The sequence below is a fragment of the Elgaria multicarinata genome, chromosome 4, assembly GCF_023053635.1.
Source record: "Elgaria multicarinata webbii isolate HBS135686 ecotype San Diego chromosome 4, rElgMul1.1.pri, whole genome shotgun sequence".
Classification (NCBI taxonomy): Eukaryota; Metazoa; Chordata; class Lepidosauria; order Squamata; family Anguidae; genus Elgaria; species Elgaria multicarinata.
Window position 1 is genome coordinate 28358449 of NC_086174.1, and position 18719 is coordinate 28377167.

The 18719-nt window shown below is 40.6% G+C and overlaps 1 protein-coding gene across 1 annotated transcript in view; it reads right to left on the reverse strand.

Moving 5' to 3' along the window:
• MTA3 (metastasis associated 1 family member 3) overlaps nucleotides 1–18719 on the reverse strand; it is a 155687-nt gene that overhangs the window by 116316 nt on the left and 20652 nt on the right. The window contains exon 4 of the mRNA XM_063124000.1: nucleotides 10572–10698. Within this exon, the coding sequence (XP_062980070.1) occupies nucleotides 10572–10698 (127 nt within the window). The remainder of the gene's footprint in view (nucleotides 1–10571; nucleotides 10699–18719) is intronic.

The following is an 18719-nucleotide window of genomic DNA, read 5'->3' on the forward strand; positions in this document are numbered from 1 at the left end:
AAGAAAGCTGCCACAATCTAGAAGTAGGAGATTTCCAATCATGGGGCACTCGTGCAGAGGCACAGCTGGGAAATTACACATAACCACCACCCCAAATAATATTTAAAAATGTAACTTGAACACTCTGCTACCAAGTGCTCAAACCCAACTGAACTAGAATGAAAAGGTTTAATTTCACCTGTGAGAGAGACATGCAGCAGCATCCACATTGTTGAACACCATCCCAGGGGAAGCCAGATTTGCTCCTTCTTTACCTTGGACAGCCAGTAAGGACTTTTGAAAGCCTGTGCTTCAGGCTTTTAATGTTGCATAAAGTTCTGTCATTCTTCCATTTTATTATATTTTTATTGTATCATTCCAAACAATGACCTGGTTCATAATGTATGGACATTTTTGGACTCTCATACTGTCTTATCCCCTCATGTGCTCCATTTCCCCCCGGTCTTGCTTATTCATGCAAACTATGTTTTTTTGTTACATCTGAATTGGCAAATTATGGTTTGTGCTTGCTCCACTGAATGAGAATTGGAAACCACGGCTTGAAGTGTGTTTTTAATTCTGGTGTGGAAGGCAAGCACACACCATAGTCTGTCAATCTGGATGAAGTGGTAAACCATAGTTTGACCAAAAATAGAAGTCAGAGAGGAGACAGTTTGACTATTACATCCAGATCACCCTGATACATGTTCCTGTTCCAAAATCCCAAAATTCTCACTGCATCTATAAATAGTTGTAGGCAATGGAAAGAAGTATTCTCGTTGCTTTTCATACCATGGTAAGGTCATGCAAGCAGAAAAGACCTATATGCATGCATTTGCTGCATCTGCCAGGCTAGGATCCAGAAAGGCTAGCATGTGTTTCTGCATACCCACTGGAGTTTCATCAGTTTTTATTACTGCCCAGAGATCATGCACTGCATCAGAGTTCGCTTCCAAGGGTCCTCCAAGATTAGGGGTTACTTAGGGCTCATCTACACCAAGCAGATATCACATTATGAAAGTGGTATGAAAGCGGTATCTAAAAGGCAGGAGCCACACTACTACTTTATAGTGGTATTGAAGTATTATTATTATTATTATTTATTTATATAGCACCATCGATGTACATGGTGCTGTACAGATAACACAGTAAATAGCAAGACCCTGCCGCATAGGCTTACAATCTAATAAAGTTGTAGTAAATAATAAGGAGGGAAAGAGAATGCAAACAGGCACAGGGAAGTGTAAACAGGCACCGGGAAGGGTGAAGCTAACAGTATAGAGTCAGAACAAACTCAAAGTTTAAAAGATATAGGGAAAAGAAAAGTTTTTAGCTGTGTTTTAAAAGCTGTGATTGAGTTGGTAGTTCTCAAGTGTTCTGGAAGAGCATTCCAGGCATGAGGGGCAGCAGAGGAAAATGGACGAAGCCGAGCAAGGGAAGTAGAGACCCTTGGGCAGGCAAGAAGCATGGCATCAGAGGAGCGAAGAGCACGAGCGGGGCAATAGTGTGAGATGAGAGAGGAGAGATAGGCAGGAGCTAGACCGTGAAAAGCTTTGAAGGTCAACAGGAGAAGTTTATATTGGATTCTGGAGTGAATTGGGAGCCAATGAAGAGATTTCAGAAGCGGAGTGACATGGTCAGAGCGGCGGGCCAGGAAGATGATCTTAGCGGCAGAGTGGTGGACAGAGACCAGCGGACTGATGTGAGATGAGGGGAGGCCAGAGAGAAGGAGGTTGCAGTAGTCCAACCGAGAGATAACCAGTGCGTGAACGAGAGTCTTGGCAGAAGAGACAGACAAAAATGGTCGAATCCTGGCAATATTATACAGGAAGAAACGACAAGATTTAGCTACTGCCTCGATATGAGGAATAAAGGAGAGCGAGGAATCAAATATAAAGCCAAGGCTACGAGTTTCCTTGACCGGAGTAAGCGTGACATCGTTGACAGTAAGAGAGAATGAGAGATGAGGAGAAGGTTTAGGAGGAAAAACAAGCAGTTCAGTTTTTGCCATATTGAGTTTCAAACGGCGATGAAGCAGCCAGGCTGAGATATCTGAAAGACATGCTGAGATACGATCGTGGACATCAGGAGAAAGTTCCGGAGATGAGAGATATAGTTGTGTGTCATCGGCATACAGGTGATATTGGAGGCCATGAGATTGAATAAGTTTATGTTGGGTTATTGTGCCAGAACTTTTCTCTCTCTGGAACTCTGTTTGTGCTCAGAAACAAACACACATCACACAGGTCTTACACAGCAGAGCTGGTTTATTTCCTTCAGGCTTCTGTGCAGTTCAATTCAGATCAGTTCAGATCAGCACACTGAGGCATTTACAGAGAGCAGTGATCATAGAGCAGTGATCAGTAAGCAGTGATCATAGAGCAGTGATAAGTAAGCATTGATCATATTCATTTTACACAAGTGAGAAAATATATACAGATCTACACAATTCTTATCTACATTACATACAGCTGTGATGAGGCTAACTTAGAATCTTGGCAAGGTTCCCAGAACAGCCTCTATCTCAAGGTAATTGCCCACAGATAGACTTTCTCTGTTTAACCCTGAGATAGCCATACACACACAATTTTAATGACTAAGCAAGTATTTCTTTTCATATACTTAACAGTCCTCCTCTTGCGCATGTTGTTTAAATTGTGTTACAATCTGAGACCCAGCTTTAAAAGCATCTCTTTGTGTTTTACCATAGAACGTTCCACCTGTCCTTCCTCATTTTGTTTTACTTTGAATACCCATTTACTGTTAATGGCTTTACGACCTTCAGGTAAAGGTACTAGCTCCCACGTTTCATTTTTTTCCATTGCTCTGATTTCCTCTGACATTGCTTCATGCCAGCCCTGAGCTTCTGTAGGTTCCATTTCCTGAATTTCCTCAAATGAAGTAGGTTCATAGGCTATTAGTAAAGCTCTATGAGAAAAGAGCTCTATTAGTAAAGCTCTTCCCCCTCCCTCTCTTGCTGAGATTGTTCAGGAATTTCTTCTGTTTCTACAGCTTTCTGTTCTACAGGCAAACTTACATACTGTTTTGTTTCCTGCATTTGTTCATGAAAAACTACATCTCTGCTCACAATTACACTTTTGTGATATGGAGACCACAAACGATAGCCTTTTGTTTGTGTATCATATCCCAACAGTTTACATTCCAAACCTCTTTGAGCTAGCTTTCCTGGTCTGTTTTCTTTCTGAACATGAGCAAAACATTTACTTCCAAAAACCCGTATATGTGACACTCTAGGTTTTCTTTTGTAAAACATTTCATATGGAGTTTTTTCATGTACAGAGTGGTAAAGCCTGTTTAACAAATAATTTGAGGTGGACAAAGCTTCTGCCCAGAACAGGTTAGATAATCCTGACTCTCTCAATAGAGCTCTTAACATGTTCTGCAAGGTTCTGTTTTTCCTTTCTGCAACTCCATTTTGAAATGGTGAATATGGAGCAGTAAGGTCATGTTGTATACCCTCATCACTGAGGAATTTTTTTAATTGGTTGCTAAGAAATTCACCTCCCCGGTCCGTTCTTAGATTAGCTATAGGTTCTTTAAATCTATTTTTACTCCACTTAACAAAGGCTTTGAACTTTCCAAAAGTTTCACTCTTCTGTTTTAACACATACACAAATCCAAATCTACTGTAATCATCAACAATAGACAAGAAAAATCTGTTTCCTCCTTGACTTGTCTCAAAAGGACCTGCAAGATCTGCATGAATTAATTCAAAAATTCTTTTTGTTGTTCTCTCACTATGTTTTGGAATGTTTGACTTATGACACTTGGTTTCACTGCATACATTACATTCTACATAGTTAGAACATGGTTTGATTTTCACCCCTTCACACAATTCTGGAATCTTAGAAATTGTTTTATAGTTAGCATGACCAAACCTTTTATGAGTTAAATGGATACACTCTTGGTGTGGTTTGCAATTGGCTATTGTTTTTGTTGTGACTTTGCTGGCTACAACTTCATTTTCTGTACAAGTATTAATCACATACAAAGATTCTTTCATTATTCCCTGCACACACACCTTGTTTCCCTGTTTTATAGTACAATTTTCTTCAGTAAAACAAACCTCATACCCCATTTCTGTTAACTGAAACACACTTAGAAGGTTTGTTTCTAATTCTGGTACATATAAAACACTTTGTAGTTCAACTCCCAGACAATCAAAATATACATTACCCACACCACAAATCTGGATTTTTGTTCCATTTGCAAGGGTAACACACTTTTGCTCTGAAGTAGAAGTTTCCAAGGTTACAAATGAAAGTTTGTCTTTTGCCATACTTATTGAAGCCCCAGAGTCCAAAAACCAAGGAATCATTGTCTCTTTGACTCTTGCTAGAAGACACTTCTTTGTTGATTCAGCTTCATTCATGTTGTTTTCTTCTCTCCACTTTGCTGTTGACTGCTTTTTCTTCTTGTTGTTGCAATCCCGCCTTAAGTGTCCTGTGGAACCACAGTTAAAGCATTTCCTTGCCTTTAATGCAGCCACCACGTCAAAAGTTTTATGGCTTTGTTGAAATTCAGCCACAGGATGTTTAAGGCTCTGTTGTTTTGAAGCTTGTCTTCTTTCATAGGTTTCCAGTAGTTTTCCAGCTACATACTCGAGGGTTAAATTTTTCTCCTCTTGACTTTCCATCATGGTGACAACCGCATCGTACGATGAATCAAGACTTGACAAAATCACATAGACTTGGTGTATAGTTGTAAACCCCATCCCTCGTGCCATGAGTTGATTGAAGATTTCTCTCATGCTTTTCAAATGGTTTGACATAGACTCCCCTGGTTTCAGCTTCATTCCATACAGTTTCCGGGTTAGAATTACTTTACTGCCCGCTGTTTCTCTTTGATATACAGCTTGTAGCGCATTCCAGCACTCTTTTGATGTATTCAAAAACTGAATGAAGGAAATTTGAGAGTCTTCCACAGCTAATGCAATAACTGCCATTGCTTTTGCATCGTCCTTAAACCATTTAGCATTCTGTGGATCTGCTCTATCTGGTGGATCCTCTGTGACTACATACCACAGTTCAGCCTGAATCAGATACATTTGCATTTTGTAAGACCATAATGCATAGTTAGAGTCATTCAGCTTTTCTAACAATTGATGCAAACCAGACATATTAGCTCCTGCCATTTCCTCTGCTTTAGGAATTGGTATCTCACCGTCCTCCTGCTCAGAGTCCTCCTCAGAGTCAGCCGACTGAGATTTTTCCTCACTTTGCAGCACTGGCTTTAGCTTGATGTCTTCCTTCATCAACAGTTTTCTGTTTTAGCAGACTCCTGGTTCTGATACTGCACCGTTCCCACCAAGTTCTGGTTCTTCTGCCTGGATTAGGCTGGCGTAGGCTTCCTGGACTGGACTGGGCTGGGCTGGGCCCATAACCTTTGTTGGGTTATTGTGCCAGAACTTTTCTCTCTCTGGAACTCTGTTTGTGCTCAGAAACAAACACACATCACACAGGTCTTACACAGCAGAGCTGGTTTATTTCCTTCAGGCTTCTGTGCAGTTCAATTCAGATCAGTTCAGATCAGCACACTGAGGCATTTACAGAGAGCAGTGATCATAGAGCAGTGATCAGTAAGCAGTGATCATAGAGCAGTGATAAGTAAGCATTGATCATATTCATTTTACACAAGTGAGAAAATATATACAGATCTACACAATTCTTATCTACATTACATACAGCTGTGATGAGGCTAACTTAGAATCTTGGCAAGGTTCCCAGAACAGCCTCTATCTCAAGGTAATTGCCCACAGATAGACTTTCTCTGTTTAACCCTGAGATAGCCATACACACACAATTTTAATGACTAAGCAAGTATTTCTTTTCATATACTTAACAGTTTACCCAAGGGCAGCATGTATAGAGAAAACAGCAGCGGGCCAAGCACTGAGCCTTGCGGAACCCCTACTGAAAGTACACTGACAACTGTTGGGGCTCATTGACACATACCATATACCACTTTCATAGTGCTATATGCTGCTTGGTGTAGATATGTCAATGGCCCCAATCGTTGTCAGTGCACTTCAGTACCACTATAAAGCAGTAGTGCAGATCCTGCAGAGCACTTCAACACCACTATAAAGCAGTAGTGTGGCTCCTGCCTTTTATATATCACTTTCATAGTGAAATATCCTGCTTGGTGCATTAGGCCTCATCTAGAGTATTGCGTCCAGTTCTGGGCTCCACAATTCAAGAAGGACGCAGACAAGCTGGAGCATGTTCAGAGGAGGGCAACCAGGATGATCAGGGATCTGGAAACAAAGCCCTATGAAGAGAGACTGAGGCCACAGCTAGATCTAAGGTTTATCCCTGGATCTTCCAGAGGTCAAACTTCTTCATATAGGTGACACACAGGGGATCCAGTGCTCAGGCAGGGGCAAACCCTGGATGATCCCAGGATAAACCTTAGGTCTAGCTGTGGCCTGAAAGAACTGGGCATGTTAGCACTCTTCAAATACTTAAAAGGTTGTCACACAGAGGAGGGCCAGGATCTCTTCTCGATCCTCCCAGAGGGCAGGACACGGAATAACGGGCTCAAGTTACAGGAAGCCAGATTCCAGCTGGACATCAAGGAAAACTTCCTGACTGTTAGAGCAGTATGACAATGGAATCAGTTACCTAGGGAGGTTGTGGGCTCTCCCACACAAGAGGCATTCAAGAGGCAGCTGGACAACCATCTGTCAGGGATGCTTTAGGATGGATCCCTGCAGTGAGCAGGGGGTTGGACTCAATGGTCTTGTAGGCCCCTTCCAACTCTGCTATTCTATGATTCTATCTATGGCCAAGTGAATCATGAAGACAAGGAGTGGGGAAGAAGCTGCACTGGGGGGCGGGGGAAGAGCTCCTGAAGTAAGAACTCCTTGCAATGTCCTGTGGATCATAGCTAGAGTTGTATGGTACCTCCAGTAAACAGATTATAATTTGCATTTTTAAAGAATTATCATAAAAATAAACTGTGAGGGCAAAAATAACTGCAGATACTAAACAAATTCGGATGTTTGTCCAGTGATGAGTCACAAATTTATTCAGCGTGAAGGCTGCTTTGTAGGCACAATTTTCATAATAAGGCTAGCAAAGTTGTTAAACTTGGAAGAGTTTGCAAGTATAAATATACAATGGTATTCTAATTACGATTAACCCATTGATGCTCACAAAATAATATTCAGTACAGCACCATGTACATTGATGGTGCTATATAAATAAATAAATAAATAAATAATAATAATAATAATAATAATAATAATAGTTTTTAATAACTTCAAAAGTGTGCATTCTGTTCAATTACAGTTTATACTGTTCCAAAAGGAAATGATTGGTGACCATGCTTTGAGTGATTTATTATTCATCGTTCAGCTAAATGCTTACAGAAAATCAGCTTGCTCATCTGTGGTATAAATCAGCATTTACTAAGCCAAATCTTGACTGGGAGGGGTACACTGCTCTTCAACATTTCTCTTTGATAATTCCCACAGATGTGGTGACCACCTGAGTATCATGAACAGGGGACAAACAAGAGAGGATGGAAGAGTTGGTTCAAGGTTCGAGAGGGCCCTGGGAAACTGTTATCTGGTGAGACCACTTCTAGCTGTGGTGGATGGCTGGGTCTAGCCACCCTTTTAATTTCCCATAGTTCCTCAGGAGTGAAACTAGATCTGGAGTATTGTGGGAAATTAAAAGGATGGGTATATTCAACCACCTGGTAATTTATTATATTTATTTTATTTATTTATTACATTTATATACCGCCCCATAGCCGAAGCTCTCTGGGCAGTTTACAAAAGTTAAAAACAGTAAACATTAAAAAGTATACAAAATTTTAAAACCATAAGAAACATAAAAACAACAGTATAATGCTCAGAGCACCATGTTAAAAGGCAATTTGAATAAGGAGTAGACATCAGCAGTGGACCTTGGCTACTGCCCAAGGATGCCAGGGTTTAATACTGGCCCTGGAGATGGTTATCACTATCATGCCCTGTATGTAAGCTGCCAGGGCCAACTACCTGACCACTGTCTGAGACAGTATAATAGTCTGCTCTAGCAAGACAATTATTACATTCTTGTGTTCTTATTACCAACGAACTCACAGCCTGGGTTCACACAACACATTAACATGTTGTTTGAATGCAGTGCATTTTCCGCAGGGTGGGTTAATGTGAATGCAATGCATTTTCCACTTGTTAACCATACAGTGTGGTTTATTTCTCTTAAACAAGACACCTTGAGAACCCATGGCATGTTGTTGGGTTGTTCGGGGTGGTTAACGAGCAACTCTGCGGAAAATGCACTGCATTCAGACAATACCATAACCCACCCTGCAGAAAATGTGCTGTGTTCAGACAACACGATAACCCAGGGTTTAACTGGATGGATTAGTGTTGTGTGAACATTTGTCTTGAAGGGGACAAATGTTTAAGAGAAATTAATTCCTTTTAAAAGATATTTTAAGTTATATGATCCTTATTACTTCCATTTTATATAATTTTATGTGCTCCACTGGGTTGTATCCAACATTGGTATAACTTAAGCCCCATTTACTTTGATAGGTGGACTGAGTAACACCTATATTGGATACAATACTATCAGTTTATCACTGCATGTGCTCCTGCCACTATAGGACTTGGACTTGACCAGTCAAGAGTTACAGCTGGAAGATCCAGCTGGTGTTTCCACTTGGGATGCTGAAAGAATCAGTACAAATTGTTTAGAAGTGGAATATAACTACTTCTATCGTCCAGGGCAAAAAATAGCCAGGGACAAAATGTCCCTTTGTAAAGGAAAAATGCTCCATCCACCCTTACTTATTGCAATGATTCTCCCCCCCCTCAACCTTAGAAACTAAACAAAGAGACACAGCAGTGGTTCCAGCCCCTCTAAAAGCGCCAATATTAACTAGGGGTGTGGGTTCATTTAATTTTTTTATGAAACGTTAAATGAATGAACGCGCCCACCCACCCCACCCCATCTGTCCATTCATTTCTTTTAGCAAAAAGTGGGAATCAGAATGGGCCTGTTCAGACAACACACTAAGCCATGGTTAGCCCCCTAACCCTTTTGTAAAAAATGGTTAATGAGAGCATTTAAACTGTCTGTATGTAGCCACTATGGTTGGGAATGGTTCATGCGACACGCTAACCCATAATGTTTCAAGTCGTATACATTCCTCAATTTAATTCCATCATCAATTTATTCATTTTCAATTACTTTGCAATGAAAGCATTAGATTCCATTGGGTAGGTTGCCTAGATCTCTGTGTACAGTTCACAGCAAGATCACAGGGAAAGGTGAAGAGAAAGAGCAGTGAAATTGACAGGGTGGAAAGCTCTTTTTAACAGAGTCTGTACAAATATAGATCACAGAAATGTTACTGAGAAAGTGCAAGAGAGAAAGAACAGCGAGGGATGATCAGAAAACTAACAATCAGAAAACTATGCAACTGACGATCAGAAAACTGTTTAGTTTAGATAGCGTTTGTGCAGTGTCTTCTCACCTTTTTTTAACTGCCTATAAAATGAGCAATTTGTCCTACCTATCTAAATTTTGTCAGGAAGAATACTGGGAGCAGACAGCAGAATGCCTGCAAATGTCATGGCATTTGAATGGGAAAAATAAAAGTTACAGGCAGTAGAAGCCTTGCTGGGTCTTCTACTGATATCAAGGTGGAAAGGAATGCAAATGAATGGAAAATGGAATGTTAAAAAACAAAAAACAAATGGAAAACAAAAACCAGTTTTCCTTGCATATGCATAATGTAAAACATACAGATGTTAAATACTTTACAGCTATTAGTGCTCAAATAAACTGCTGCTGTTTGGGAAGGTGAACATGAACTCACTCTTAAATAAGACATGCTCGTGAATAAGCCTCACCAACGCCCAAAATTCATATAAACTTAACCCCTGCATCCCATCTCAAACCACTGAAAAAACCGCAAAGAAAAATGTTGCCAGATAGTCTCACAAAGCTCTTAGCGACCAAGCCACAGAAAGTCAAGAATGTATCTGCACAACTAGAATTCCTAGCATCATGGTAGGAACCACATGTAAGAAAATATCCTTCTTTAAAGGTTTCTTTAAAAAAAAAAAACTTCCCCAAGTATCAATGCTATGCTATGTTTAATGACCCACACGAATGTCCCAATACAGGAAGAAAAATACCCTTCTTGTAGATCCCACACAGGAGTACGGATACTGGAGGTAGCATCCAGCCATCAGTACTAGTAGCCACTGAAAGCCTTCTCCTCTAGCAATACAAATTTCCAGAAATGTTTGCTGAGTTGTTGTGTAATATCACTGTACTCAGCTAGTCATAAGCAAAAACACTAAAAACAAAACAAAAAATTCTACAAAGATACAGTAAGTGCAGCCACATCATTTTCATGATTTACAAGAATCCAAATTATTGTACTGCACAAACATCCATTGAAAAGAAATGAAAGAAGCAAGTGCTAAAAACCCACTGGGTAGATGTAACAATAGAGATAAGAGTCTTTAATTCTGCAGCAGGCGCAGTAACTAGGAGACTGTATCCATGATTCAAGTTGCATTGTCAGCAGCTTCTTCTTACCTGATGTGTGTTGCAGGAAGGGACTCATATTGGCGAGAGAGAAACAGCTCCCTGTGTTTCAACTGATGTTTCTGTTTATCTGTCAAATCGACCTCTTTTGGAATTTCAGATTCTTCTTCAACTTCTTCTGCACAAAGGAACAAAAGAGAAGAGTGATGTTTTCTTCAGACCTGCAGTTTCAGGAGGATTCCACCACCCCCTCCTGCTATACCTCTTATTTACGCTCTGCTTTAATAGAACTGCTTCTTTCCATTTCTGCAAAACAAGCTGACAGTAACCAAATGTGATTGCCATAGAAAACAACTTCCTTTGGGGGAGAATCCAATTTACAAGAATGCCTTGTTTTTCCAATATGGCCCCAAAAAGGACCTGAGCAACAACTCACTCCTGAAATATCAATGCCTTGCTAAAAACAGTTTTTCCAATATATTTATTTACATATAGGTTGTATCCAACTGTGCCTATCCACCAGCAGAACAGGCACTGCTGATGGAATGGATCCCACCCTCCTTCTCCCAGCACAGCCCATGTCTCACAAATGTGATCCAAAGAGTTGGGGGAGTTTCCAGAGGAGATTTTGGGAAAGAAGAAGAATTCCTGTTGCAAGAGAGGGTAACACTGGATGTAGCCCTTTAATGTGTTTGTCAATGTTCTACCACTATATTCAAAGCAACTTAAAGGTAAAATAAATGCATTAAAATGCACAATAAAACGTAACATGTAATTGCCACCTTTGACACTGAACTTGGTTATACTTCTAAAAAATCTTTTTTTTTTCCTTTACATTTTCTGAACCACATACAACAGATAGACAACACTTGGATGTAGCAATAAGCCAGGATTTTAAAATTAGATTGTAAGCCTGTGGGCAGGGACTGTCAAGAAATACTTTTGTAAGGCGCCGTAAGAGCCTTTTTTGGCTGAATGGCGGCATAAAAATCCATAAATAAATAAATAAATAAATAGATGAAAAATTCTGGCTATGACCGAGCCAGAGAGCTAGTGTATGTGGCTCACTTGGCTCCTCCTGCCAGCAGTAGCATATAAATAAGCAAGGTACCCTCTGTCCTTTGTTTACATCTGAATTGGGAACTCTGGCTTGTCGCTCTCCCAACAAGCCAGAGTTACAAACCAAAAACAAACGCAAACCTATTGACTTTGGCTTTTCGGGCGAAAAACAAGCCAGAGTTCCTGGTTTGGGAGCCAAAACCAAAAATGAGTGGGGGGAACTGCACCCTATCAGGCCCTCTGCAGGCCAGATTACATCAATGGGCATCTGATGACACCATCTGATGTCATCAACCTATCCATTTTGCTTTTCTCTGTGCTGGGAGAGCTAGCTGAGTCTCTAGCTTCACACAGCATGCACCATTCTTATCAGGGATACCATGAGGGAATTCACCTCAAAATCTGCTCCAGAAGGCTGGTAAATCCTCTGAAGGATTTCTGGGTAGTGTGGAGAATAGGAGAAAGTCCTGCAATGCTAATAGATACCAGCTAATCGGATGCTGAGTTAACGCTTATATGGGTTATTTATATGGAGTGAATTGTATTTTTTATATTTTATGGATACAGAAGGGCATTCATTCACATGAGTCCCCAGCTGCAGTCCATGTACAAAGCAAAACTGGATATAATTCAGAAACTTCACTCACACCTCTAGAATTGTACATGATGGGTTGGATCCAAAAAAAACAACACATGAGCAGAACTAAAATAGCCACTATTGATATTAAGCAAACAAGAAGAGTTCATGTATACGTGTATTTATTTATACTAGTTTGGCTATTTATATAGCACTCTTCAACAAACTTTCAGGGCACAATCAGAAAATACAATGTAATCCTATGATAGGTAAATTCTACTCCAGTTCCCATGAAGCTCCCAAAAGTACTTGCACAAGTGGAAAAATATCTTTGGAGCTAGATTCATTTTTACTCTGTAAAACAAGATGTGAAACAGGCCTTTCATGAGCCAGAAAAACCTCCCACATATAGGACACTTCTTGATCTAACCTGATATCAGCCCCCCCCGCCCCCAAATATTTTTCAGCTCCAAGATTTCACGTACTTGCAGAGATTTTAAAATACGGATTATTTTTCAGTTTCTAAATTTCTAACCAACCATGCTTTCAACTCATAAATGCTACCTTATAAATTACTATAATTGCTCAAAACTATTTCCCTAGCTCATTTACTGGCTTTTCGAGTGAATCCAGATACAATTTTTTCCCTAAGATCACAATCTCCTTCGTTATTTTATATTTCAGATGTAATAAGATACATAGATTTTCTGTTAATTAGGCTTCTCGCTCACTTAATTAGTTCATCCATTAAACTCTAATGAAGAATGAAAGACTCGCTGCACCCCTTTTTACACAAACAAGGTACCCAGATTAAATCCACCCACGATGTCTGGATGACAGACTTCTGTCAGTTAGCGGAAACGGCTCCAAGAAAAGTAAGCGAAGGAACTTGCCTAATATTCATGCCGGTAAAATTCAGCAGCAAGTGCTAAATATTTAATTATTTTAGGTATTCAAAAGACTGTGTACTGTTAGCAAGGAACAGAAGACTGGGGCCTTTGCTAGACCAGCGGTTATCCCGGGCTGATACCTGGGATCGCCCCTGTGCGTCCAGATGACGCACAGGTGATCCCGGGCTCAGGCAGGGATCAAATAGGCCTACCCTTTGGCCCCACTTTTTCCTGCGGTCTCCGGCTGAGCCTGAGACTGCGAGCGTGTGGCCCGTTTCCGCGGCTTCTCCCAGCTCCGCACAATAACTCGCGCCCAGGAGCGCTGCGCCCATCAGGGCTAGGGTGGGGAGAGCGGGGAAATCATTTTTAAAAAAACAAAACAAAACCCCTACCTTTACTCACTCGTGCACTCCTGCACAGCCAGCCCTTTAAAAGTAAAAATAAATAAAATGGCGGGCACGATGGCTCTCTTCTTGAGCTCATCGCCCCTTGCATGTAAACGAGGGTGAGATCTCGTGTTATTCACAACGCAAGGTCTCCCCTCCTCTCCCCCGGATTTTCAGGTAGGTCTAGCAAAGGCCTGGGAGTCAGATGTAAACAGAAGTAGCAACATGGACGAACGTATGTTCATGAGCTTTAATTGAGTTAAGCCATGAGCTTCAGTTAATGTAGGCATGTGACTGGTTGGCACAGAAATATGTCAGTAGGAAAGGCAAGAATCTCGGCCCCAGTCCCTGTCATGGTACAGAAAAAGGAAAGCAGTTATGTTTTCTGCAAGGCATCTGTATTTGGGAATTAGGGGTAAAACGCACTGAAGTTTTTTCCACTGACGGAACTGCTTGCCAGTGGAAATGGGAGAAGAGTGATTCCCCCTGTATACCTTCAAAATCTGCTCCAGAGCATTCCTGGGGGAAATGGCAGGGGGAGCTGCAGTGGGTAGGAAAGAAGGAGAAAGCCCCATTGCAAGAGCAGAAAAGGGCAACAAAAACGATTAAGGGGCTGGAGCATCTCCCCTATGAGGGAAGGTTACAACAGCTGGGATTATTTAGCTTGGAAAAAAGAAGGCTAAGGGGAGACATGATAGAGGTGTACAAAATTATGCATGGTATGGAGAATGTGGATAGGGAAACATTTTTCCTCTCTCCAATAATACCAGAACCCGGGGTTATCCCATGAAGCTAAGATTGAGGACAGATAAAAGGAAGGACTTCTTCACACAGCACAGAGTTAAACTCTGGGATTCACTACCACAAGATGTGATAGCCACCAATTTGGACGGCTTTAAAAGGGGGTGGGATAAATTCTTAGAGGAGAAGGCTACCAATGGCTACTAGTCCTAATGGTTATATGCTACTTCCAGTAGCAGAGGCAGTAAGCCTATATACACCAGTTGCTGGGGAACATGGGCAGGAGGGTGCTGCTGCACCGTGTCCAGCTTGTGGGTCCCTGGTCAACAGCTGGTCAGCCACTGTGTGAACAGAGTGCTAGTTTAGATGGACCCTTGGTCTAATCCAGCAGTATCTGAGTCAATGGCCTTATAGGCCCCTTCCAACTCTACTATTCTATGATTCTACTACTGTCCACACTTTCTAGCAGCAGTTCTACAGGGTTTCAGGAAGGAGTTTTTCCACCATTACCTGGAGATGCTGAGAATCGAACCTGGGGCCTTCTGCATGCAAAGCATTCATTTTATTGTTTTCTGCCCAATAGCCAAAGCTCACTGTGCAGCTCACAAAAATTACAACCCAAAAAACAAGATAATAAAAACATAACATAATGTAAAATCCTTAACACTAAAAAAAATGGTTTGAAGTAGCTAAAAACAATTAACTATAAAGTACAAGTACCCACTGAGCCATGGTCCTGAATTACAACAGCAATTCTGTAGTTAGTAATCGAAGGATCAGTAACTACTACTCTGAGGAATAAAATATCAACAATACATAAGACTAAATGTAGATATGAAAAGATATGAAGTTGTTTAAATAAAATGTTATACCTGCAGCATATTTGAAATCTAAGTCCAATTTCTAATGTAGGGCTAGATTTAAAAAAACAAAAACTTTTCTTCGGGGAAATAACTAAAGATATGAACTAACACGTTGGCAAATATGATTTGTCAACAATTTTAATCAAGGTTTTCTGCTTGGCTTGCTGATTTTAATCAACTGCTGGTGCTTGTTTGTTTTAATCACTGATATGGATCAAAGTTATTTAAAATCAAATCCCCTTGCTTTCTCATTTAAATAAGATACACTTTCCAACCTGTAAACAGAAGAAAAAGGAACCAAAAGCACACAAAGTCAAAAGGTGAGTGGTAAAAGTTAAATCGAATGCACACTTTTAAAAAGCAAATAAATAATTGTGTTCCTATTCTGCAAGCTATTTGTAGGAACACAGGAAGAGAAGTATGGAATAAATCAGGCAAGCATTTGGACGATTGTATAATGGGACAGTTATCTTACCATTTAGCAAAGTATTTATCAAGGTTGAATAATGAATTTTGCAGAAAGAAAGAGAGAGAGTATTAGCTGAAACACAACCTTTGGTTGTTTTCTAGCATTCTCATATATATATATGTATGTCCCTGGCAGAAAAGCATCTAAGGTATCTCAGGAATAAGACTTTTGCTGGGTGGCTGACTCTGGAAAAGTAGCTGTTTCTACAAGGAAAATTAAATACAAACAGAAGCTGCAAAGGACAGGAAAATCAACCCACAGTAATTGTTGCAAAGGAGAAAGCTTATCACAATTACTTTTAATGACACAGCAATTAATTAGGTGTAACCCATATATCTAGAAACCCCAATATATTTTCCACCTTATACTTGGTATTTAAAGATTGTGTATTACAACATCATTGGACGTATAATCTACAAGAAGACGAGTTGGGCAAATAAAGGCTCTTTACAGGGTTCATTGCTATACCAACACTTAGAATATGAGAGGTTAAGAGCAATGACGTTAAGAATTCGGTGTCTCTACTGAAGGATTCAGATGTTATGCTGTTGAAGGCATTACCAATGTGAGAAATCACACGTCATTCAGAATACCCAATAATAAAATGGCATTGGCACATGGGATGCAACCATAACTACACTGTATTGTAAGATGAACTCTGTAGCACATGAATTTGACTGCTGGTTGGTATTGTTAGCACTCCATATGTTCCATTATTCTGGCCACCATGGTACTTAAAATTGTGGTGCATTCTTTCTTTCTTTGTACATATCTATAAGGACCAATGATTTTCCCATCTGTCATATTCAGTACACCAGGGATGCCATTTATTTATTCATTCATTTTAAAATGTATATGCCTCCCTTCAATATAAATATTTTCAGGGTGACTTACAAATAAAATACAAATAAAATACAAAGTGGGTTTCCATGGAACATGAAGTCACCCTGGGGGAAATTTTGCAACCCTAAAATAGCCCATGAGTTCTGGGTGGTTCGTCAAGCACGTAACGATAAATAACCCAATGAGGATTAAGCATGCTCAGTAACCACAAAATGTGGAAAGAAAACTGGTAAGAGGTGGAGTGGAATGCCTTGCTTGAACTCCTTACAGTTTATACCAGTGGTTGTCAACTGGTGGATCAAGACCCAAAAATAGGTCATGAGATGAGTCCAGATGGGTCACAACAAAGCCGTTGCCACCATGTTGCGCAATTGTGAAATTGGGTCTCATGTTGTGGGTTGGGAGTCTGAGGTGGATCTCAGGTCTAGACCAGTTGAAGACCACTGGTTTATACTATCCCAGTGAGAGCAATACATAGAGGCAGGAACCCTAAACAGCAGCATTCACGCTAGGACATGAGAATACACTGCATTTTGTTGAGGTCCAATTTATACAATAAAATTAAGAGTTAAAAGTCTGGGAAATAGGGAAATCTTCACCTAGCACCTAGAAGACATCAGATAGATCAACCAGGATACTAAAAGCTGTAAAAGTACAGGGCACCAGGCAAGGCAAAACCACCAATAAAGCTCTAACCCTTGTTGTCCACCTCCAAAGACAAACTCAGCATGGCCGATGCAGGTTGGAGAAGGTGCTCCTTCAGGTACCTGGGGCCCAATCCATTTAGAGCTTTAAAGGCAAGCACCAGCATGTTTATTTGTAATTGAAAACAGATTGGGAGTCAGTCCAAATGCTTAAGATCTAAATATGCATGGTCCTAATGCTTAACATTACCTTCTGCCCAAGGGTAGAATTTCAGAGAAGGTCAATACGCCAAGAGCACACAGTTACAGACATAAGACTCAGTACATATAGACGTGCAATGGTACACACAAATAAAATGTGATGGCACGATGAAGAAAAATGTGGGTGGAGAGTGCCAAAATCTCTTGCAACCCACAGTTTATGTCTCCAGAGTCTGTCCCCTTCCAGGTGCTTTTGGGAGTGAGCTCAGGTGAGAGAAAGGCAAAAGATGAACACTCTTTTTCTTCTAAAAATCACAGAACCACCATCTCACCCCATCTGAAAACTAATTAAGGTCCTCCCCACCACTGTTACATCTAGTTTGGCCATGTGTGTGAGGAAAATAGGCCATTCATCTCACCCAGTGGCATAACGGAGAAGACATCAGCCTCTGGAACTGAGGATGATGGGTTCAAATCCAACCCCTGTCTGTGCTTTGGAAAAAGACAGGTGGCAGAACACAGTCTTGTATGCATAAAGTCCCAGGTTCACTCTTGGCATCTCCAATTAAAAGGATCAGGTAGCACATAATGACAAAGACCTGTGTCTAAGACCCCCGGAGAGCCACTGCCAGTTGGAATAAACAATACTGGGCTAGATGGACCAATGCTCTGACAGGGTATAAAGCAACATCCTGTGTAATAAAATTAAATGTCTGATGGAATGGAATCAACTTTTGGTGTTGAATTATGAAAAAGTATATGCATGGGCCCTGGGCTTTGCTAAGTAGGGTGTTTAGTCCTCCGACCTACTTGAATTGGATACTTCTGCATGATACTGTTAACGTCTGACTCAGCCTTCATTCTCCAATACCAACGCAACAGTCAACACTAAATCTATAAAGAGATGAACGTTCCAGGTGAAGAGTCAGCCACTAAAGATAAAAGGGGAAAAAAGAACTGCTGTGCACATGCTTTCTTTTTTTTGCTTAACCAAACCCGATAACAAGCCTTTGTTTGCAGCTAGAATGTTATCATAAAATTACTTATTTTTTTACTGCCAAAACAAGTGCAGAGGAGAAAAATATTAGTTCTCGATACATGGCCTACTCTTTTCCAACTGCTTCGGAAACCCTCTGGGGTGAATTGATAGCAGCCTGCATCAGCTTTGCTGAGAGACAAGAGCAAGAAGGCTTATCTCCATGTGGTACAATGAGCTGGACCAACTGCATTATTTAATTCCTTAAGTCAAGCTTAAAATGACTCAATTAGATAAGCAGCTTAAGTCAGCACTCTTTATGGTGCAAAACCATGTTTTCTCAAGCATGAACAAACTTTACAAGCAACACCAAGGATGAAGACAGGCAAACATTTCTAAAGTGGGGTCAAAGCAGTCTGCAATCACATTTGCTGTGTTTAATAGTATCTTGGCTTAATAAACCAAGATATGAATGAGCCTCATTGCCCAGCACACAGCTGCTTCACTTCTCCCTTTGCACAAACCAGGAAGCAAGCCAGGGAGTTCGCTA